Source organism: Chamaea fasciata, unplaced genomic scaffold (assembly GCF_029207755.1).
Source record: "Chamaea fasciata isolate MVZ Bird 193981 ecotype frontalis unplaced genomic scaffold, bChaFas1.0.hap1 SCAF_9, whole genome shotgun sequence".
Taxonomy (NCBI): Eukaryota; Metazoa; Chordata; class Aves; order Passeriformes; family Sylviidae; genus Chamaea; species Chamaea fasciata.
In genome coordinates, this window is record NW_027094094.1 from 19645970 (window position 1) to 19666108 (window position 20139).

Below are 20139 nucleotides of genomic sequence, written 5' to 3' on the forward strand. Positions count from 1 at the left end.
GGAGAAGTTATTATTTTCTGATTTGCACCAATGTAGAAGAGTCCTCATGGAGTTAGATGGAATCCATTTGATTCCTAATAAAAATATTTTGAGTATGTTTAACTTTCATATTACCTACTCAGTCAGCACTGGCTATGCTTTCTAAAAAGGTAACTGAAGTCTTAGGTTAATTTAAAAGAGCTAAAGAACTGCTAACGGTTGTGACTTCCGAATTGCTTGTTAGACTCTTGTATATAATTTTTGGCTCATGACATCCCCAGAGTATAATAGCCTTTCCCTTTTGTGCAACATGTTAAACAGCTCACGTCATCTTCTCCAGATGACTCCTACTTGATCCTCCTCTGTATGTACTTGGGGGGGTTATGTTAGGCTAACACAAAAAGGATGAGTATAATTACTTACTTGACCATTAATTCCAAATGGGGAAAACTGTTTATATCGTCTTTTAAAGAAAGTTGTTCTGCTTTCCAGTATATGCTCTACTTTATACTTATCAAATCAAAATGAGCATCAGTTGAGAGCAGAAGCCAAATAAAACTGACAGAAGATTTGAATAGGCTGTCTTCAAATGCTCCCAACTATTCCTCTGAGTTATGACCAGTTAGATTCTTGCAGTGCACTAGCTTCATTCATTCCCTAGGCTGCAATAAAAGAATAGTCAGTATCTATTATCTTCTAGAGTGCTTAGAAAAAATAATTCTGGTAAGTTCGCAAAAGAAAATTTGTATCTTTTTAGCATGATATACCTGTTAGTGTTCAATCTCAACTGTACTTTGAGTTTGGAGGTTAGAAGTTTATTTTCATGTGGCTTCTTTATAAACCTAGCAATTTGTACAAAACCAAATCTCATTTGAAAAGGATTGCTGTGCTCTACCGTTGAGCAGATATACTTTTTTTTTTAACAGATAAACATGTATCAAGCCATGAAATCCTGATTATGTTGGCTCATGGTGAAAATACATATGATTGCCTTGAAAAAATATGCTTTTTAAAATTGTTTTTACTGACTGCATATTAATATCATGGTGTATAAATATAGATAGTATTTAGGAGCATAAAAAGTACAGGGAATACAGATAGGGGAAATTTTTAAGGTATTGCCCAGGAGGATTTCTTGGAGCTCCTCAGGGAGGCTCTAAACTTAGTAATAACTGCTAACAAGTGTTCTGTTCCCTTGATGCTTGGAGTTTAAGAATCACTTTCTTTCTAACTTTTCTGCTCTTCCAGATGTCAGGAGTCCAGTTTTCCTGTATGTTAAATGCTGTGGCAGTTTGCTTTATACCAGGGATAGCCATTTCCTTAATGCATCCTGAACGCGTGTAATCAGCTTGGTTGGATCAAGCCAACCCAGAGCTGGTGGTGCCTGGAAGCAGCTGTAGTGCTGAGTTGTCCTGGGAGCAGTGCTGAGCTCTCCTGTGCTCTCAGAGTGGGAGCAGGTTCTGCACAGGGCCAGCTCTGCTATCTCTGTCTCTTCTCATCTGCAGCTACGTACACCCTTAGGTTTCACACCTCGGGCTCTTTGGCCAGTTTAGTCAGCATCTGTTGTTCTTCAGCTGAAATGTTCTCATGCTGTATCCCTTTTCTTGTCTTTTCACCTGGCCTACTGAACTGATTAATGTGTTGCACCTTGTGAGTTATCAGTCAGATGAAACTTAGTTTGCTCTTAGCTCTAGTATTGATGTAGTATGTTGTTACTTATTTCTTTCACCTTTTTGTGGGAGAGGTAGTTAAACATGTAAATTCTGGAGTGCTTGCTAATAAATAAAAAGAAAAACAATGCCAATCTTATCTTACCAGTCCCATTGAAATGTCCTTTCTTACAGGAAGGCGATGGATAAAGCAGATGTTCATCGGAGCCTTCCTTATTCCAGCAATGGTGTGTGGAACTGCCTTCTTCATCAACTTCATTGCCATCTATTACCATGCTTCAAGAGCTATACCCTTTGCAACCATGGTGAGTTGTTTTGTTGGAGAATTTAAATTCCACTGTATGCCCAGAAAAATTATATTTTTAAATCTAAATACATTTGTGAGTCATAGCTTTAGCTAATTAGAAATTTATCATGGAGGGGGGTTAAGGTGCTCCAAGTATAATTAATTTTAATCACAATAGCAACAGCTGCTGGATACCAAAAACAGTCATCTCTGCTTAAAGGGACACTTCTGCTTTGTATTCAGCTTAGTGTTTTAACAATGTGGAAAGCTAGCAACTTGAATTTCCTTCTGGATGGCCAGTGCAAACTGTTTATAATATAAAATGAAATACAATGGGATTCCAAGTGAAAGATACTTCTAAGTCATTGCAATCAAGCAGAAAAATAAAAATAAATGATCAGGCAACAATATGAGATATGACATTCTGAGCAGATCTGTCTTTACAAAAATGACTCACTCTTTTCACTTTGTTTAGTGTTATTTACTGTCCAGTTATGGTCTTGTGTCTGTACATTTACCCTATCACTTGAAAAACTATGCCTGTTGTAGTACTTTTTCATTTAGTCATGATGACTTTCTCTGTTTCCTTTGTCAAGATTTTGTTTGTGTTGGCCCTTTTCAAGCAACCTCAAATAATCCTGTGAATAAAATGTAGGAAATAATCACTTGCCACTTGGGCAGAATTTCTGTTTGAGTTTTTAAGGGTTAGTGTTTTAAAGCAGATTTTTTAAAAATATGCACCATAAAATTGCTTTTTATAATTTTGTGCAGTAGCACTGTTAACTTAAAAGAATATCTTAATACAGGAAGTCTTGTTTTCAGTAACACCTGTAGCAAATCTTTTTTATAGATTTCTTCTTTGCATATTAGGTTTTGTGATATGTTAGGTTTTTGAAATAATTCAGAGACATTCAAGTAGCCTTGGATTTCTTCTTAGTTTAAATCTACCACAAAATGAAGCTTAGTATCAGAACTTTCTGTCTTATATATTGTATTATTTAGGTTTGTGATGGGAATTCAGTATGTGACTAAAAATACTTCTGAAGATCACATTGTTAATGAATGAATGTGATAGAGATTATAAATGGAAACAAGAAGAGAGACAATTCTCAGTTTCAGGCAAAGACTTTCAGTAATTTTTTACTGATGGAGGAGTCACTCTGTGTACATTGCTGGTTCTAGTCACCTCCTTGAAAATATTAACAGTATTTTCAAAGTATGCCTAAATACCAGCTTTTTACATTGAATTAAATTTTATAAAACCGCTAAATGTAATATAAAGCTAAACTTGTTTATAAACTCCTCAGTTATTTTTTCTGGTTTTCTTCTTCGAGAAATTAGATTAAAATTCTGTCTTGGGGTATGTTTATGTTAGTTGGTCAGTGTCCCAAAGCAATACTGTGTTGTTTTTCCTTTCCTATGCTAGCAGCCATATACAGTACTGTCATGAAAGTTTACAGCATTGATCTTTGATATGTGCAAAGAGACTCTGTTTTACTGCTAAGCAAGCAGTTCTGGTATCCCATTTCTCACTGGTATTCTCATTTGGAGGCCAGGAATGCTGAAGGAAGGCGATTCCACATGTGCTGAAGTTTGTCTTGTGAATTTGTTCAACTGATTTGTATTTTAAGACCATGGGCACGTGCATGGAAAAGCAAATGGATATACAAATCATCAGGGTTCACTTTCATCAGGATGTTAGGACTCTCGATACACAGTGATTTTAATGTTTGCAAGGTTTTATGAAAGCGTTTGAATCATTGTGACTGTGGCAATAAAACTTAAGTGGAGTTAGCAGGCAAGCAGGTTATGAATCGGAAACTTCATCAGAATGAGCAACGCTCTAATGACTTCAAATCAACAAGCTGGTTTGTAGAAGGAAATGGAAATTGTTTGCAATTACCATGTTATGCTTCAGGTTGAAGTCCCTAGGAACCCCTCTGGCTTTATGGATGAGATCCCTTTGTATCTTTCCACCTCTGTTTTCAATGTAAAGAAGCTTCCAGAATTGTCTAATGCAAATTTTCTGCTTCCTTGGGGAAATAAAGTCTCTGCCACCTAAATGTATTAGAACACAAATAACTTCCTTTACCCTGACATGTCTTGAAACCACCCTCCTTGATTTAAATTGCTGGCAAGTATTGCCCCCTCATCTTGGCTGCTGTAAATCTGGAAAAAGCAGAAACTGAGTTGCTGAAAAAAGTTCCTTAGCTAAAAGGTTGCTAAGAGACTATTCTTAAATATGTCATCCTGTACTTTGCCAGTTTTGCATTGCCACTTCCCAGTAAAGTATCTAAGTAGTGTCTGTGACTTAATTCTTCCTTCCAGAGGGATTTTCCTATGGAATTTAGGCAAGGGCAGCTGATAGAATCAAATCCAGGACATCCAAACTAGCACCTAGTTGCTGCCTCTTTCCCCTGCCTGGTGTCTGATTTTCTACACTTTGTCTTGAAGTCCTCAAATTGATTGGGCTCTTCAGGACCTTCATGCATCTCACTGTAGTCTGTTTTGAACTTCAGAACTTCATTCACCTTGTATAACTCATTCCTGGTGTCTGGGATCTCCTTGAAGATGTGGCAGAGCCCGGGAAAATGCAAAGCTTGTTTCAGTCTTCACTCTTGGGACTCTGCCCTTAGCCCTTTTAGATATACTTGCAAGCTGTCTTACCTATGGAATGACAAACCTTCTGCAGTGAAATAAGCCGTGAGCATGAACAAAGGCTTAATCTCTTCTTTGGGGTAGCTTTCAGCTGCCCTTCCCTGCAGAATGATATCAAGAATGTGACAGATTTTATTCAAATATGGGACCGTTTTAAAACTTAATGCATTAAAGCTTTTAACTCCTGGAGATCATAAAGGAGATACAAAATCTCTGCTTTTTGCGCTCATCACTTCACCTTTATAGAAATGCAATGGGTACTGTTCAATTATTCATGCCTTTGGAGTCCAAATTTGATTTTTTGGTGTAATTTGTTTATTATGTCCTCTTACTGGTGAACATTAGGTCCTGCAGTTGTTAGACATCTTGACTTACTTTCTGTTTATGCTCATTAGTCTTTCTGGTGTATTTAACAATCATCTTTATATTTTTTTGTGTTTGAATTATATGTAAAAAGTGGAGCATGGAAAATATAAGAAGAATTTTAAATAATGGTATATGAAGTGACTTCTGTACGATATGTTTGAGGAGTGTGGGACTGGTTCTGTGCAGAAATACTGACTAATGCAGAATTTCTACAGAGTACAGCATGATTGAATTTGAAGGGACCATTTTAATTCTGGCATTTCATAAGTTGTGACTGCTTATGTTGTTCTGACTGATACATAATTTAAAGATTTCCATTAAGGCTACTATGACTAATGTAATATTCTGATTGCAAAATCTATGCAGCTTCTATTAGCTGTTTTAAAATTTATCATTTTTGTTTTGTTTGAACAGTAGGTTCCTTTGTGGCTAAGGTTTCCAGTGTGCATTTTTAATGATTTAATTAAATAAGGTTAAGCACACTGTATTTCTCTTGGGACTGAGATCCTATTGTTTGCATCTTTTGCACCTTGTTTTGAAAAGAAAAAAGTGTTTCTTCCAACAGATAGCTTAATCCAAGCTGCAGCTTTCCCTGAGTTGATATGAGCTTTGAGTTGATATGAGCATCGACTGCCACTAAAAAGAGAGGACCTAGTAGTGCCAACGATTTTCATGCCTTGAACCTGATAAAGAAATACACTTGCCTAAAAATAGGAAAAAATTCCTGTTACATACATTCAGCAGGGTGCTTCCTCAAATTGCTTGAAAGTGACTGTGCAACCCTTGGTCAAACCCCTTCGTTTTGCTAAAAATAGGCACAGCTTAATTCTTCTGCCTACATTTTCAACAGTTCAAATTATTACCCAAAATTTAGTTGTAATAAAACTAATAACACTTTATTTTGAAGCCTTCTATTCTGTTCTTTTTCTTGTAATGTTTGGACAATGTGCAGAAAACTGTTGCGTTATACAAATTTAGTAACCTCTCTATGGGAGGGAGTCGCATGACTAAGAGTGCATTTTGGTAGCTGACAGGGAAGATCAAGCTGCTGCTTTGACAGTTAATTTTTATTGCTTTTCCTCCCTGTGCATTAAGCAGACATGGCACCATAGCCTGCCAGTAGCTGTTTAATATTAGATATGCTCATAAAAATTTTAATTATCACCTTTGAAAGAAGTTTAATCTACAGTTGTCAGAAAATATGAAACACATGGCACTAGGAAATAAATTATAACATTCTTGACAATGTTTCCTTTCAAATATGGAAAACTGAATCCTGCACATTCAGTCAAGGGCAGTAGAATGTTCTTTCCCCATCAAAAAAAACCCAGAAAGGAGTTAGAAAGAAAGCAGGCTTGGTGAGGTTGACAATCTCTTCTATGGCAACTAAAACCCACAAACTAAATTGGCTGCTAACGTATAAATTAAGATATTTTGTACAACAAAATAGCAACAGTCAGAATAAGTATTTTTTTAATGTACTGGCTTGGTACAAAAGCTCACGTAATTTGTTTTGGGTAACATGGATTATGGAGAACGTCTGCTTGTTTGCTTGATGAAAAAACAGGTTTGAAGATGTAATGTATTTGTCTCTTTGCATAATTTGTGTTTTATGATGTAGCAGTTAAAATGGTTCTCTGAATTTCTCATGGCTGATGTTACAGTAATAACTCTTAAGATGCTTGTAAAGACATAACTTTCTTATCTCTGCCTGTCACACAACTGCTGTTATTGGGATCGGATTTTTTAGTATGTCGTCAGTGACTTTGGCAGGAGGGTAGAGCAAGTATGTGTCTTGGTCTTGTCTTCGTGTCTCCTTTCCAGTTGTGATGGTGGAGGCCATTAAGTGCCTGAACTGCTTTTCCCATTATATTCTTACTCTTGGAGACCTTTTAGGCAGAAATCTTGTAACTTCATGTTTAAGACACTTGTTTCCCCTGTACCCTGTGTTTGCTTCAGTTAGGATTTAGACTCTAGGTTTGGATGTTGCCCAGCCTGCAAATGCTGTCCCTGCCATCTGCAGCTAAGGGCACTACCTGGTTAGTTTGAGAGGAGGGGCACTGATTTTACCTCAGACGTGTAATTAAGAGGAACAGGCCTGAAAAACACCAGCTGTCTCCAGTCATCTTTCACATCCAGAGAATGCTTATTATTGCCAAGAGTAAAAGTTGTTTTACTAGTCATGAATCTGAGGAGGTAGACTACCTGTGAGTCAGACAATGGCAAGGTGCTGTTGAGTTCAACATGGTGTGTACAACCAGTTCTGGTTTTGTTGGTCATCTTACTGACACCAGAAGGTTGCTGTCACTAGGGTAGTCTTGTCTCAGTAGAAGGAACATGCACATCTTCTTCATTTTGGACAGCTTATCAGAGCCAGGTGGGAGTTGGAGGTATTCCTGAGCCTGTGCTATGGTTCATCCTTGTTTGCTCAGTTGTGTCTCCTTTGTACTCCAGAATTAGCTCAGGTAATTTTTAGACTCCTGAAATGGCTCCAGAATAAGAGGGGGAAAAAAAGTACTTCACTTTCAGGTGTCCTCAGAACACTGCACAGCATTAGGACAGGTGGCATTTCACTGTTTAACAAAATGTTGACTTTATCTAATGCTGCTGCTAGGTATCACTGAAGATGCTGGCTGTTCCGTTTGAAACCAGTTAATTTTTCAGCTGAATGGATAACAGAATGTAAGATGCTACACCATTATCGGTCATACTTTGATCTGATAATGGAACCACAAGCACTCAGATTTTCTGATGGATGCCAGTTATAGGTGTACTGGGGATAGCTTGTCTGTACTTACTGAAGTCACTATCCAAGGAACCTTGATCTGTCTCAGCTTGTTTTATGCAGATGAACATTTTAGATTTCAAAGCTACTGCTGAGTCAGTTTCCTGGATAACACAACAGCCAAGCCCTGCTGGATCAAGTTGAGCCCTTTCCCACCTGATTTGAAGCCATTCAGTTGTGCTGAGGGTGTCACTAGAATGAAATGCTACTCACAGCTTTGACAAACTTCATCCAGGAGTGAGTTTGCCAGCTAATCAGTAATTAGGCCTGGATATTCCTTGCTTGGTTCCTTGTCCAAGGTTATAATCTTTCTATGTGGATTCTGTAAAATGGACACATTTTGCAAGATGGAAGAATACAAGATGCTAAGTGTTGTTCCAGGTGAGCTTAGAGCCCAAGACTGTTCCTGGGCAGTTTCTTTATGCAGTAAAACAGTGGATTCTCTTTCTACCACTGTCCCCAGTCAGGCGAAATTTTTAAGATCAAGAAATTAAGCTACAGTCTTCTTAAAACTGCACTGTAAAAGACAGTTATGGCTGTCTGAGTAGCACGGATGCCCTTTCATGCTGCCTCGATCTGAGCTTTCTGCCTACCTGCCAGAACAACACCACAGAGCTTGGTGGACCACCTGACACATCCAGAGGGCCTTGCTGCAGGAAGCAGAGCACACTCTCCTTGAAAATGAAAGTGGTTTCAATATGTTCCACTCAGAAATACTTTGGATCCTATCCAAGCTTTAATTCTTGATCATCTCTTCTACCCACTGCAGCTCAAACAAGCTGGAACTTTTTGATGAGGATTTTAATAAATGTAGCACTCAAGATGATGTTCTTTGATTTTTATGATACTTTTGGACATTTTTCTCTGAAATTTTTCATCTGCTCATTTATTTGGACTTAGCAGTTTTAAGAGGCAGAACCTGTATCCATTGAGTGAGTTGTATGCTTCTCCTGAAATTTATTCTTAGGCAACCTCAGTGTCCTACCTAAAACATTATGATTGCTTACCTGTGTTTTTTGAGTAATGGAAGAAGATAAATGGGAGATACTAAATTAATTGTGTAAAAACTGCTTTATTGTTATTGTATTATTTATACTTCATGTATAAGTACAACTTAGTGACTCCTTATTTGCCAGTGATGCATCATAATTCAGTGGCTCATGAAGTAATTCTTTAATAACCTCTCCTCAAAGATACACAGAGCAGTCTGGAAAGTGCTTCTGCTTGTTGACCCACCAGTTTGGTGTACCCCTCCTGTGAAGCATGAAGGCTTGCTCCATTCAACCCCAGGCAATGTTTTCCCTTCACATCTGACCTAAGCTAGCCAATAATAGAATAAATAACCCACTGACTTTAGTCAAATGTTGCTTTAAATTTGTGTGATTCACTTATGTTTGTATTAAACTAATGTCATTCTTTCTTTTCAGCTGCTTGCTGTAGATTTCTTAGATACAACATACATGAGCAGCTTTTATTTATCCTCAGAGTAACTGCTTCTCAAGCAATTCAGTGTTTTGCTCTCTGCTGTTTTGCATTCATCTGCTGCCATGAACTTCATATTCTGTTGGAGTGAAGGCAAATGTTCCTCTATTGCTCGGGAGGCACCAGGGTGTACACAGAGCCTCAGGCAACAAAGCCATTAAAAGGCAGTATTTTCATATGTTTGCATAGAAAAGGTCAGAGGGTCAGTATTCAGTACTATAGTGATTGCATTATGGGCAACTGTTCTGTCTTTAGTTATCAATATCAAAAAGTTACCAAATTGTCTAATGCTATGTCTTCTTGTGCTAAAGAGTTCGGAGTAGAGAATGTCTTGCTAAACACTTGAAATTTTCCTATTTTTGGGAGATAAATTGTTGCCTTTAAGGAGTAGAATAAATGGAGCAACATCAAGTACAGTGGCAAAAAAAGATTCATGGTGATGTTTTAGAGAGGCTGTTCCATTGGACAGAGCTGGAGCATTGGCTTGACCTTTCCTGTATTGTGCATAAACTTGATTTCTATATGTAAGTAGGCTCGTTGTGCTTCTAAATTGTGTATCTTTGCATACCAGTGGTCACTGGTTTCTTTGTCAGTCTGTGTTATTAATTGCCTGGTTGGCTCATAGTGGAAAAAAACTGAACCCAAAATTGAATCAAAATTGGTAGCATTCTTACATGATTTTGTTATTCTTTTTGGGTTGGTTGGTTGGCTTGGGTTTTTTCTTTTTTATTGGATTAAAAAATTTGCACCCAACAGTTGTAATTTTGTGTTGGCTTGGGTTTTTTCTTTTTTATTGGATTAAAAAATTTGCACCCAACAGTTGTAATTTTGTGTGCAACTACCTAACTGCTAGAGTACTCTCTGCAAAACTGTAAAAGACGCTGACAACACTTTCTGTTATGAAGTACCATGAAGATTTCCTTTTATTTCCTCTGGAATGTATTGAGTTATAATGATTAGGTGGAAACAGTAAAGCAATCTGTAATGGTTCTGTTCTCTCAACTGATGGATGAAAATACACTTAATAATAGGAAAGTTTCTCAGGGAAAAATGCGTCTATTTGATAAAATACATGTTGACTAATGCTTCATAAGTAGGAGTATGATTCTACAGCAATAACTACTAAGGACTAATACTGGTTGATTGTCTTCTATTGTTGTCTTAGACCTGTTTTTTTAATTGCAACTGTAATTTTTTGCTTGCAGGTGGCAGTGTGCTGTATTTGTTTCTTTGTCATCCTTCCACTGAACCTCGTTGGGACTATTCTTGGCCGAAATCTGTCAGGACAGCCTAATTTTCCATGTCGTGTCAATGCAGTGCCTCGTCCTATACCAGAGAAGAAATGGTAAAGATGAGCATAAATCTTAACTAGAAATATTCACTTCAATACATTTAAAATGGCTTTTCTGGTGTTCAGCTTTAATGGAATGATTCCTTTTAATTTAAATTGAGTTGTGCCTAGAAGAACCGCTCAACTGACATTTTCTTAATGTGATTTTTCTTTTGAATTAAAACACCATGGTTAATAGTTGCAGCAGATTTTACACTCCTGGATCACTGATTCACATTTTGCCTGAAATGCTCTTTAGTCCCTGTGTAAAGGGGGTGGTGCCAACTCAGTTCTTGTATAGATATATTGACACTAAAACCTCTCCTCTTCAGTTAATGCCTTTTACAGATTTAGGATTGAGTGTGCCTTGAAGGCAGAACTGTTCTGATTAACGGTCTCCTTACACAAGCTGAGACATATTTGCAGGGTTATGGTGGAGAGAAGTTTGCAATGCTGTTCCCAATTCTGTACTTTTGTTGATGGCACAGAGCCTAAAATATTACAGGTATATGGTTTGAACTGTGACGAAGCCTTTATAATTTTTGAAGTGAATATAAAGTGTTGCCTAGTCTCAAAAAGTATACTTAGGTTTTAGGAAAATTATGAACGCATTCACTTTTTCCTATCAATTTAATTCTGAGGTGAAGGCAGGAAGCTACGGAAATTAAAATATCCTCAGAGGATTTTTTTAATAGACTTTTCTTGCTTTCCCTGTTCAGAGGAATGGAACAGACAAAGTGAAAGGGGCACTGAAACATGTAAGCCTGTAATGTCCAGGAAGTACAGTAGACTTAGTCTCTTGTTAGTGGTGGGTTGTGCAGCTCAGATGTCAGAATTTAATTTATATTGTGACCTGTATCTTGGGAATCTGATGGATTTTTCTGGATCAGCATGACAGTTAAAGATACTTCTCTTGACGATGATGAAGTAACACACCATCAACTTAGACCTAAGTCCCCTATAAATAGTAAAAGAAGCTGCAAATTAAATCAGTGGTTACTAGCTGGATTCAGCATCATTGCAAGTACCACAGAGAGGTCACCTTTTAGTGACAGTGTCTTCTACAGGAAGCAGGGTATTCCTTTTTAGCTGTATGTTCATGACTTGGTATAACATTAAAAATGAACACAGGTTCTTATTTATATAGCCATTATCCTGTGAAATTGTCCGTGCACTTTTTGCTGTATTTGTAACCATCAGCAGCACTGTGTTTTCACTGCCTTCATTCAGGGCTAGTGGATGTCATGGAGTTTGATTGCTTAGGCCCTTTTTGTCAAGGAAGATTCTTTCTGTGGCCATAAGGCTGGTTAGAAGGCTAACCTGATGTCTGTAGGTGATAGGCATGAGCCTCATGTTTTGTTTCAGCTTTCTGCAAGAGTAACTTCTTGTTTTATCCAATATACGTGACATGTTTGAGGGAGTCTTTCTAATCTGCTGGTATGAGACAGACAGGTTCTTGTTAGCATGCCTTTTAAACAATGTTCTGTGCTACATTAATTATCTGGTCTTAATATGTTTACAAATGAAAAATTTCAGTTGTCCCTGAACTAATCCTAATATCTTTCAGGTTCATGGAACCAGCTGTTATTGTTTGCCTAGGTGGAATCCTCCCTTTTGGATCAATTTTTATTGAAATGTGAGTACATCAGCTGTTTCCCAGTTTGATTAAAAATTACAATTTAAGTTAAATTACAGTATCATCTGCATATTTTGTTTACTCTCTTCAGGTATTTCATTTTTACTTCATTCTGGGCTTACAAGATCTACTATGTTTATGGCTTTATGATGCTGGTTCTGGTAATCCTCTGCATTGTGACAGTTTGTGTGACCATCGTTTGTACGTATTTCCTGCTAAACGCAGAGGATTACAGGTGGTAAGTGTTGCATTATTTTCATAGTTAACCAGATTGTGAGATTTTTGTAGAAAAGTGGTTTTTCTTCAGTCTAGATGGGTCTTTTCCAAGTGCATTGTGCATCTTCTTGGGAAGCTTTTTGGCTAGTTATATGATGGACATGCATGTTTACTTTTAGGCAATGGACAAGCTTTCTTTCTGCGGCATCAACTGCGATTTATGTTTACATGTACTCCTTTTACTACTACTTTTTCAAGACAAAGTAAGTGACAGTTTTCTTGCTTGAATAACAGATTACTCTATTGCCAAGTAAGTTTTATTGATAAAAAAACAGGGGAAACACCTAGTATAAATTTCTATTTTTCTTTTTCAGGATGTATGGCTTGTTTCAAACATCATTTTACTTTGGTTATATGGCAGTATTTAGCACAGCTTTGGGAATAATGTGTGGTAAGTTCCAGATGTTTTGATGGTTTTCTAGCAAATTTTTTTCAGACTTGTATTTCTGACTTTAGTTCTTGGTTTCGTGGTGGAATGTGTATGTCTGCAAGATCTGCTTAGAAGTCTTTAAGAAGAATCAAAAGAGCTTCCTGCTTATAGTTGGTTCCTACCTTATATAGGAGATTCCTGTGGATTGTGTCTTCTGATAGGAAGATAATTTATGTACTGTGGGCATTTCACCCTCTGTGCAAGCTTGAAAGACTCAGTATTTGGCAAGCAATCCTGCAAAATAAAATCCAAATAAAGTTGAGACGTGCTAGCATTTTGCTTTGGATTTTTTGCTGTCACCCAAGACAAGGAGCTAGGTGCACCCATTGAGGCATCAATGATAGCACAATACTGATGACAGTACCATGTGTAGCTTGTGGTATGTATATATGAGGGTGAGCAGAACAGAGGACTGAGAGCTTGAGAATAACATTTGAGAAATAAATATTGCAATATTCACAGGTGAGGAGAGTGCAGGGTGCTCCTGTGTGCAGCTAGATTTTGTTGCGTTTTAAGATACTATTTTGACAGATGTTTAGAGAAAAACAGTTCGTGACAGGGAGGTCTTCCAGTAAAGCCAAACAGTTGTTCACATGTTAACTTTATCATTTCCTTTACGACCTTCAGAAAGTGCTTCTTGATTCTTTTGTGCTTTCCTATAATGTTGGGGTTTCTGTGAGTGATCTTAATTTAATACTTCTTAGCAGTGAATGAATAGTACTATAGCTAGTGGGAAGATTTCTTAGAGTTATATTTGAGACACAAGATGTCTTACAGGAACTTATTCTGGAAAGTATACATTTCTTGATATCTCAAGAGGGTGGGTAATATCACAGTGCATTATAAAAAGAGGAGGGAATTCATCACTTAGCAGCTGAGTACCTGTTCCCCTTTTCTCTCATACAATGTAATTTTGCTTCATCAGGTTCTTGGCACATTACAAGACTTCCCTGCTGTTTTGGTAGTCTTGCAGCCATTTTTTTTTTCTTTAATAGGCTTATACTTTTCAGCTCTGATGTTTTCTTTCTAAAGTGCTCAGGCCAGTATTGATTAAAATGTCTGTGATGCAGAAGCCAAGCTTGTCCATCAGTTTCTGTAATTAAAATGTGTTTTTTAAAACACAAAAAAGGAAGATTGTCAAGTGCTTTCTTCTCATGGTAGGACACTATTTGATGGAATATTAGAGTAAAATCCAAATTTCTCAAAACCAGAAAATGCTTCAGCACACTAAACTTTATTTCCACAGCTCTATTGAGATTTCCTTTTTTTCTTTTTAAATGTGTTGGAAGAGAGGCTGTGAGATTCCTTTTTACTGAGAAGTGCCATTTTCAGCATGTGGAGTGGAGAAAAAAAAATCCCCTGTCAAAAAGCATTTGTGTAGGGAACTTGCAGCCATTGAGGTCTAACAAAGACATTTGTGTTAAAGAATTGTGCAGTGTGTGTGCTACTGACTGTAGGTCTGTGAAAAGTGTGTGGAGCTGTTCTTTGGAGGCTCACAAGGGTGGGCGTGTTGGGTATCACAGTTGGATGTGAGATGAACTAGTTAGGGCCCAAAGGAGCCACAGGGAAACTCTCTGTAGGCATGGATCATCCAGCTCTGGGTTTAATGCCCTTGACAATGCCTAGTGAACTCAATCCCACTTGCAGTGGGATGCTTTGATCCACAAACTTTGCTGCTCTCTACAGAGCATCTCAGTTCTGGGACCGGACAGTAGGGAGCCCGTGAGAATTTCCAAACCTTTTGAGCTCCTCATGTTTCCCTCTTAGTGGCAGAAGAGGTTAAGACTCATTTCCCAACTTAGTTGGAAGGCTTAGGAGCTACATAACTTAGAAAGGCCTCTTGCAAAACCACACTTCAGCATTCAGATAAGTACTTTAAGTATACTTAAGGAGCTTTTAAAAAAAATTGGTGCTTACAAAGTCACAACTGTAGTAACTGTTAATTGGTTTGAAGTAATAGATGGGAGTTAATCTCTTTTTGCTTTGTGGTTGTTCTTCCTCAGTATTTAGATTTTTCTCTTTATTTAAAAGCTTGTTGTTCTGCTGAAATATGCTTGCAGTCTATTTCTGCTAAACCTATATAGGTCATAACCAGGTTATAAATATCGTCTGGTAAGGTGTTTAATAAATAAATAAAATATTTCCCTTTACTATGTTTTTTTTTTTTTTTAAATTCAAATGAGCCAGCTGCCCTGCATTTGAATCAGGAGGACATTCTTTTAGTCCTCATTGCCCAGGGTTTCTGCCTCCCTGCCCCATGTTTTATTCAATGCCTGTGAAGTAGCCTTGAGGCTTAACCCCTGCCTTGGGTATTGGCCATTAGTGGCCTTCATGGATAAGGCGCCTCTTGATTCAGAATAGGTTATGATTTGTTTATGGGATGAGAGCTTGTGGTCTCATGTGACTGCTACTCTCTACTCCTCCCCCTTACTTCCACCTCATGCATTCTCCAGATCCCAAGTGAAACACAGTTAATGCTTTGTTCTCTCAAATCTTTGTGCTACCTGGCATCACATCACTAGAGGAACTCTTAAAGAGCAAGTTCTGGAATGTATCTCAGTTTAGCAATGGAAATGGGCATTGGGTCTGTAGGCAGTGTTTGCTTTAACATGAAAAGCTTGGTGAGTCTTAAAGCAGGAGTCCAGTGCTGTTATTTTGTTCATTTACTTCATAAGACAGAAGATTAATTTCTTGACAAGCTGCAGAAAGATCTGCATGTACTTCAGTATGAGTCCAAGCTCACATCACCCCTTCACAGCCCACACTTGGGTCTGTCTGAGTGCTGCACTGGTCTCTCCTTGAACGGCCAGGCCTTCCTTCTGCTGCATCCTCAGCTTGCTCGCAAGCAGCAACCTGATCTTGTGTGTGCTGTACTTGTTTTAATTGAACTCTACTTTGCCCAAGTTAGTAATGCAAATCCCTTGTTTGCTGGCCAGTGGAATGGTTGCCATGATATTTATACAACTTGGAATGCTGTGCTGTACAGAAGCTGAATCCACAAGCTCCTCACTTCTCCAGAAACATTGGAATGATTTATTATTGTTTAGTTAGGTTTGCCCTGTGCAGATTTCTTGATTGGGTATGAATGTTGGGCTTTTGAGGGTCTAAAAATCAAAACTTCGTGACAGCTTAATGGCTGACTTCATAAATTATCCCATCAGTCTCCAGGATTTAAAGAACTCTTCAGGATGTGAGTAATTCCATAGTCAGCAATGCCAGCTGCAGGTCTGTACAGCCTTACTATGTAAAGGCAAAACAACCACTTTATATTTTTATTGGAAAGTTTGGCATAAAAATTTTAGCATGGATTGGACTTCTATATTTAACCTGTCTTTTGCAGTTCTGGTGCATCCTAGTTCACTGCAGTGCTTTGTTTTGGGCTTTTCTTCATCACTTGAAGGAAGGAAAAATATCTTTTCTCTTAAGAGTGTTCTTTACCAAGCATCCAAGCATTTAATGTTAGGAATTCTCTGTAGTGATTTACAGACCCTGACTTCTCTATCCATCCCATATTGTTTGACTGTGTTGGCAGTCAGACAGCAGTTGTCTTTAATTCTTGCCTGATTTTCAACTTCACTTCAAACATGACGATTAGCCGAATTGACTTACTCTCATTTTGCTTGGAAAAGATGGAGACATTTCCTGCTGATGTTGTAAGACCACAGTATTTTTACTGAGCCTGGCAAACCTGAGGTTCTGGGTTTGACCAGGTAGGTTGCTGAATCTTTCTGAGAAGAGGCCTTATTCCAGTGCGTTTCTTTAATTTTTCTCAGTGTCCTTAATACTGCAATATTTTGGGTTTAGCATAAACTGTTGCCCCTATCAAAAACTCAGTGACCTGTTCTTTTATTACTGCTGTGATGATGCATATTTTCCTCATGACTCTTACTAATTTGAAAACCACAGGTTGCAATTTCTTTAACTACTAACTGCTACTTGTTAATGTCTTTGTACAGACCTCCTTGGAGTGTAAGACTCCTGGGATGGGGATCTATTATTATTTGTGCTTTGTGGGAGGGAAGAAGCCATCTGCCAATAAAACAGTCATCCAGAAGGCATGTAACTTATAATAAAAACCCACCCTCCCATCCACCTTCCCTGCAGAGTGGGTGATTGTATGTTTTTTACCCTCTGCTCAGAAAAAATGGACTTGGTTATTGGCAGCAGTAGGGGGGCTGCTATATTTATCAAGGCCAAGTGAGCATGGCCTCTTGGTAAGATGGCTTAATGGATTTAGATTTCTAGATGGGGAAGTTCTGTCAGCCATTCAGGGGGAACATGGATAATTAGAATTTGAGAACAAGTATTGCAGGTAGGGAAGTTTCTGTGTGCAGAGTACGTGCTTTATATAACTTTCTCTGTTCAAGTGTGTGTAGTTTATACAGTTGGCTTGTATTGGTGATCAGCTCTCTAACATCTTCAATGCTTTTGGTTTATTTTGCAGGAGCTATTGGTTACATGGGAACAAGTGCCTTTGTTCGTAAAATCTACACTAATGTGAAAATTGACTAAGGAAATAAGAAAATTGAACTATGGATCAGCTCCTGTTTTCCTGGGGATGAACTTGCACAGCAAAAAGCGAGAAGAGATTTGGGTTTTAACACTGGGCTCTCTATGGGTCTCCATTTTGTGGACGGCTTAAAGTAACATCTATTTCATTGATCCTAGGTTCTTACTGACTGCTTTCTCCAACTGTTCACAGCAAATGCTTGGATTATATGCAGTAGGCATTACTACAGTACGTGGCTAATCTTTCCCCCCCAAAAAAACCAACATCAAAAAACAAAAAACCTAGCTCATTAAAGATGAATAGACTAGCTCTCTTCAGTGAAGAGGACAAACAGTTTGTTTGAAGCATTTGTTCCATTCAATAAAAAGAGGGAAACTTGGCTGCTAAAACTACTTGATTAGTAGTCTTCCTGGTACTCGACATTTCTAAATTATGTAAAAATGCTGTTCCAGAAAGATTACTCTTCTGATTTTTACTGCCATTGCCAGGATAGGAGGTGTGTTTTCTATTTTCAACTCCAGGTGCTTTTTGGTTTATTTGCAATATCAACTACCCTACACTCATTTGTTTAAAAAATAATTTAAACATATATAAAACTCCCATATGCATGTAATATATCAGCTATTGTTCTAGTTGGACCAACTTCCCTTTATTTATCTTTAAAGTAATATCCAGCTACATCTTAAATCCATCCAAAGAAAATACAGTCTGAAGACGGGATGTGTTCTCTGCAATGCAATTTACTGTACAGTTAGAAAGCAAAATGTTAAATGAAGAGGATTGTTTGTTTTTTAATAAACACTCTGAGGTCTAGATTAAAACAAAACCAACATTTTAACTGAATGTCTAAAGTGATTCTCCTTTTTTCCAAGTTAGTCTTGCATATTTTTGGGGGGTTTGGGTTGAATAAAAATTTTCCTTTAGACATCATACAAGGGGTAATAAGTGTATATAACATTAAATAATGTAACTTAGGTGTAGATCCCAAATGTATTTGGATGTACAGATTTACTACAGAGTCCTTTTTCTGATGATTCGGTGTAAAAATGTGTGAATTTGGGTGGCTTTTTACATCTTGCCTGCCATTGCATGAAAAGTTGGGGTTTCTTCACAATGTGTGTATGTCATGCTTTTCTGTTCTATTTCTCAAGCTCTTACAGAAATTAAATTTGTAATTTAGAACATTTTAATTTTTGTTAATCCTATCTGAACACTTGTGTAACATCAAAAGCACAGTTGCTTTAGAGTGTTCAGAAAACTAAAATAAACTTTTCAGACAAAAATGTTTTGATTGTGAAAATAGATGAGTTTGCAGTTGAGAATGTTTGAAAAGGCAATAGTGCTGAGCACCAGTTTCTGTATACAATATTAGTGTGGTTTTCATCTATCAAAACCCCCTGCTTTGAATTCAGAATTTGCTTACAACTGTATTGTACAGTACAACTCCCAAGTGAATGACCAACCCAAAAAGATTCTTCTTGGCTGTGGAGAAGTGTTTTGTGATCCAGCCAGTGTACTGGGAAAAGTGGGGGTAAGTGTGGACTGAAATAAATGAGCAAATAAAGGTTAAGACTTTCTAAGATGACTATTAATTATGCAATGTATTTAGCTAGAAATATCCTGAATGTGTTTGTGACAGATTTGAGAGCCACTGGGCTTGATTTTTTCATGGGTTTTTTTTTAGACATCTGCCATGTAGGGATGTTTTCATCAGTGTGGCTGTCTGAAATAGAGCACCTGCCATGGAGAAGGAAACTTCCTGAATTAAAAAAAACGAGCCAAATATTTGTATTGATTAGCACTGTGCTGTTTCTATATTAAAAGTACTGATAATGCACTAGCCGCAATGAGAAACATCCATGTTTAGCTTGGGTGAACTGTAAAGGTAGGTTAATAGTGGGAAGCAGTGCATCCTGCTGCATATGGCTTCTGAAAAGGATTAGAGCTTTCAGCTCTGGTTTCCCTGGCCAGTTTTAACCAGTCTGTCAGAAAATAATTAAGTTTTGCTTCAAGTGAATCATTGGTGTCTGTAGGTGAACATTCCACTGCTAAACAGAATTTTTTTTTTTAAGTTTGGAAGTACAGGCCAATTTTAAGATGAGCTTATAAAATGGGTCAACAGTTAGTTGGTCTTTGTTGCAAAACATGGAGACTTAAAGAATGGATTTTGTACTAGTACTTGCTAGTGCATACAGCTCTGGGAAGCCCTCTTTTCATCCATGTCCTTCTAAATCTGAAGTGAGAAGCCATTCTCTCCATACAATAAATACATTAAGTACTCTGCCAAGATAAAAGTTTTTTTAAAGGGAATGTTTTGATAATGGGTCTGCTTCTCTGTTTAGAGCACTGCTATGTGATTAGTCTATCAGAAACTTCACTAAACTGTTTGTGAATTTCATTTAATCACTTTTTAATGCCACAGGATGGTGGGCTGCCTACTTGCTTTTTCTGTCCTCTGGCATTACTGGCTTTTGCCTATCCAGACAGGATTGTGTATCTTCTAAAGTGACATTGGAAAGATACATACTACACAGGCATTACTTTTGTTTCTGCAAGCAAGTTCCTCCTGAGAAGTACTGTGTTTAAATAATTGACATTTTTATACAGCCACCCTAGCACATAAGTTGGGAGTTTGCTTTGTTTTCCCCCTTTTGGTTTCTGAAGGAGTGCAAAATGTAACCAGTTTTCAACAGCTTGTCTATGGTTGCTGTTTGGGGCAAGGCTGTTTGCT

At 37.7% G+C, this 20139-nt stretch overlaps 1 protein-coding gene across 2 annotated transcripts in view; it reads left to right on the forward strand.

Annotated features, from left to right (window-relative positions):
• Window positions 1-17655, forward strand: part of TM9SF3 (transmembrane 9 superfamily member 3) — a 43947-nt gene extending 26292 nt beyond the window's left edge. For both annotated transcript variants that reach the window (XM_066191339.1, XM_066191338.1), the window contains exons 9-15: window positions 1824-1954; window positions 10432-10571; window positions 12124-12192; window positions 12284-12430; window positions 12588-12671; window positions 12783-12859; window positions 17343-17655. In XM_066191339.1, coding sequence (XP_066047436.1) covers window positions 1824-1954; window positions 10432-10571; window positions 12124-12192; window positions 12284-12430; window positions 12588-12671; window positions 12783-12859; window positions 17343-17410 — 716 coding nt within the window. In that variant the 3' untranslated portion in view covers window positions 17411-17655. The remainder of the gene's footprint in view (window positions 1-1823; window positions 1955-10431; window positions 10572-12123; window positions 12193-12283; window positions 12431-12587; window positions 12672-12782; window positions 12860-17342) is intronic.
• The last annotated feature ends 2484 nt before the right edge of the window (window positions 17656-20139 follow it).